Source organism: Rattus rattus, chromosome X (assembly GCF_011064425.1).
Source record: "Rattus rattus isolate New Zealand chromosome X, Rrattus_CSIRO_v1, whole genome shotgun sequence".
Classification (NCBI taxonomy): Eukaryota; Metazoa; Chordata; class Mammalia; order Rodentia; family Muridae; genus Rattus; species Rattus rattus.
The window spans coordinates 37,175,998-37,179,914 of NC_046172.1; the positions used below are offsets into that span (position 1 = coordinate 37,175,998).

At 45.3% G+C, this 3,917-nt stretch overlaps 1 protein-coding gene across 1 annotated transcript in view; it reads right to left on the bottom strand.

Annotated features, from left to right (window-relative positions):
* Acot9 (acyl-CoA thioesterase 9) overlaps nucleotides 1–3,516 on the bottom strand; it is a 36,891-nt gene extending 33,375 nt beyond the window's left edge. The window contains 1 exon segment of the mRNA XM_032890020.1: nucleotides 3,312–3,516. Coding sequence (XP_032745911.1) covers nucleotides 3,312–3,331 — 20 coding nt within the window. The 5' untranslated portion in view covers nucleotides 3,332–3,516.
* Nucleotides 3,517–3,917: the final 401 nt, after the last annotated feature.

Sequence of the window (3,917 nt, forward strand, 5' to 3'; positions counted from 1 at the left end):
AGATCCAAACTCAGGTCCTCTGGGAGAGCAGCAAGGGCTCTTAGCCACACAGCCATCTCTCTAATCCCTGAACTATCTATCTTAAACCTTGAACACTTATAAAACAGTAATTTGAAGTATAGATTTGTAACAGCTGTACAATATATTTGGGTTTTAAACTGACTCATGTAGAACAACTTCTAGTCCTGCAAGCTCTGTTAATGGTAAAGAAATACAGCCTTCTTTATTTTATAGCATAATACTACTCTCTTTTTGTTTTAGACATAGAACTAACTTACCATTGTGTTACAATAGCACACACTTTTCAATATAGTTCTATGTTCTACATCTCCAGCATAAATTTTATCATTTGGTCTAGGCTATGTCATCTGACTTTGTGTAAGTCCACTCTGATGTTGCATAATGACGAAACTTCCTACCAGCACTGTGCTCAAGAGCACTGGTAGGTGATGAAGCACTGAAGTAGAAATGGCTTAATCAACACCCAGCACCTCAGTACCTCAAAATTATTTTACTAGCTCCCTTCTCTCCAATAAGCTCACAGAGCAGTTCACCATAATTCCTAGGATTTTAGTGGAAACTCCCATGGGCCCTTGAGGATTCTCAGGCCTCAAAACCCCAGGATTGAACCTTTCTAATGAAAGAAGCCCAAGAATCTGAACCTTTCCATGGCCTGCCTAGGGAGCCACAGAGTCACCTGAAGTTGTGAAAAGAAAAAGCTTGGCTCCATCTTAGGTTCCAAAAATGGAGAAAATGGCAAAACAATTGTTAGCCCATTATCAGAGAGTACAAGGTTGGGAGTATCAGCTTGGTAGAGGACTTGCTTAGGTTGAGTGAGGCCCTGCAGCTGGGACAGCACCAGAAGGTTAATCTTACCCCCACCACTCACAGGAAATACCTCAACATGCAGACAAAATCAAGTGGGATGACTCGTGCATCTGAGAAAAAGCTGCACAAGCAAACGCCAAATATCCAGATCACCCTGACACTCTATACTTACATAGGGATTGCTTCTCTTATTTAATAGGTTCAATAGGTTCAAGAAGACTAACAAGAAAGGAACACAAAAGTACAAAGTACAAGGAAAGACTTCCAGGGAGAGAGGAGCTCAAGAAAGATACTGTTGGGGCTGAGGGGATAGCTCAATGATTAAGACTTTATTAAAAAAAATAACTTTTTGAGATTTTCCTTTTGTATGTCTCAGTGTTCTGCCTACATGCATGTTTGTGTCCAAAGAGGGGGTCAGATCTCTTACAACTGGAGTCCTTGAACCCGGATCCTCTGGAAAAGCAGCCATTACCCTAAACCACTAAGCCAACTGTCTAGCCCAGTTAAGAGTACTTCTTGCTCTTGTAAAGAGCCTAGGTTTGGTTCCTAGCACTCACATCGTGGCTCAGAAACCTCTGATACTTCAGTTCCAGAGGATGTGATGCCCTGTTCTGGCCCCCACTGGCACCAGCCATGCTGATGGAACAGATACATACATACAAGCACAACACTCACACATATAAAAATTAAAATCTACATTTTTTAAAAGGTCTTGTGGAAGAAGACACAAAGGCAAGGTGACAGAAGTGTTGAACCCTTTTGTATTATGTCAAAAGGTAACCATGCCCTTCTTCAAATGACTTTCAACTTGTCTTCAAATAGTGTGACAAAGCATAGGTGGCGTGGGTAGGGGAGATAAACACCAATTTTGTTCAACTGATGGCAAGGGTCCTAGAAAGAGTAAAGGCAGGATCAAGGACAGAATTAGTGAGACCATGTCAAGGTCAGGCTCACCAACAGTGGGGTGGCTTCTGAACCCAAAGCAAGTGTCATTCTCTTGGAACCAGTCAAGCTGGGAAAAAAAAAAAAAGCTTGCATGCTGTGGGACAGCCAGACATGACATGACTAGCAGTCTAAAGACCTGCTCTTTACCTGTGCCAGTTGGAAATTAGATCTACCAAAACTGCCTATGTGCTCTAAGGGTGCACTTTCATTACAGGCCTTGCTTGCTGCTTTATCAAACGCATGTTCTAAACTGGGCAGGATAAAATACATCTGTAAGTCCCAGCACTAGAAAAGTTGAAACCTAACAGATTGCCACAGGTCCCAGGCCTGCTAGTACTACTTGGCTGTTTCTTTCAAAACAATAAATAAATATATAGATGAGAGGTAGAAGTGATGGCCCAAACTCTTAAAGTCAGCATTAGAGAAGCATAGGAAGGTAGATAGATATATGTGAGTTCAGGGGTCTGGTGTGTGTGTGTGTGTGTGTGTGTGTGTGTGTGTGTGTGTGTGTGTGTGTGTGTAGCCAATTTTAGTCTGGTGTGTGTGTGTGTAGCCAATTTTAGTCTGGTGTGTGTGTGTGTGTGTGTGTAGCCAATTTTAGGCCAGCCAAGATTACATAGTGAAATCCTGTTTAAAAAATAAACAGGTTGTTAATGGTGCATGCTTTTTTTTTTTTTTTTTTTCAGAGCTGGGGACCGAACTCAGGGCCTTGCCCTTGCTAGGCAAGTGCTCTACCACTGAGCTAAATCCCCAACCCAGTGCATGCTTTTAAGTCCAAAGCTCAGGAGGCAGAGGCAGGCAGATCTCTGAGTTTGAGGCAGTTGGGTCTACGAACTGAGTTCCAGATCAGCTAAAGATACACAGAGAAACCCTGTCTCGAAAAAATTTAAGTTAAATAAGTAAATTAACTAGCAAGGGGTTGAAGAGTTGGCTCAGTGATTAAGAGCTCTTGTTGCAAAAAGACCTGATTCCCTGGACCCATATTGAGGCTCACCAAGCACGTATGTGGAACACAGACACACATGCAAGAGAAACACTCATACATAAAATAATAAAAATCTAAAAAAAAAAAAATCAAACTAAACAGATGAGACAGTTTAAGAGAGCCAAAGAGTACACTACCATATTTACAGATGTGATAACATACTTTAAGTCAGATTCAAGTGTGTCAAGAATATAAGCCCCTGAAATGTTTTTTTTTAAAGAGAAAAGGCAAGGCAAGGCGGAACTGAAAGCACTGGCTTTTGGAAAAAAGGGGCTACACCAAAATTCCAGCCACAACCCTGGTGAGCAAAAAGGATGGGAATTTCAAGGAACACCCAATGTCTTCCTTTTATGTCAGAGGTCGCTTAAAATAGGGTGGCATTTTTCCAGGGTAGGCTGGTGGGCCTGGGTCTGAGCAGCGGGTGCCTTTTCCTCCCAAGCCAAACATCCACTGCCTCCACCCCGCCCGTGGCTTCTTCCGCCTCGTAAGCCCCGCGCGGCAAAGGAAGGCGTGGGCACCCCGGGACAGCGCCCTTCCACGCCCTGCCACCTACCGCATCGCTGCCCGCTTCATGGCACTCCACTGCCTACCCACGGGAGGACAACCAACGTCCTCCCGTGTAGAGAGACAAACGGGAGACAGAAGAGCGTGAGCGTGAGCCCACCTCCAAATCCAGCAACCGCGCCGGATCGAATTTTGCTCCCCCACCTTCTAGGTGACGCCACCAGAGCACCCGGGGAGGGGGTGGGCCTCACCGCAGGAAGGGCGGGGCTGCGCCGCCTGGGGCGGGGCTACGCTGCCTGGGGCGGGGCTACGCTGCCTGGGGAGGGGACTACGGCGTAGAGAAAGGCAGGTCCTGCTGTTTGATTGGCGGGCAGCTTCCCACTCAATCAGCTATGTCGGGTTGGAGACTATTTTATAACAGGATCTTCCCTCTGTTGTTAAGTAAATGAACCACTCCTCACAGTGCTGTGACGTTGGGGCCGGCCGGGTGCTCCTCCGCCTATGTGGAACTCTAACTTTTGATGCTGGAACTTATACAACCAGTCCGTAGTTCTTGCCCTTATGCATCATATGAGCAGCTTTCCAAAATATGGGTACCTCACTTATTTTCTCGGGAGTAGGGAGACTGAGGCAGGAGAATTGCTACCACTTAGAG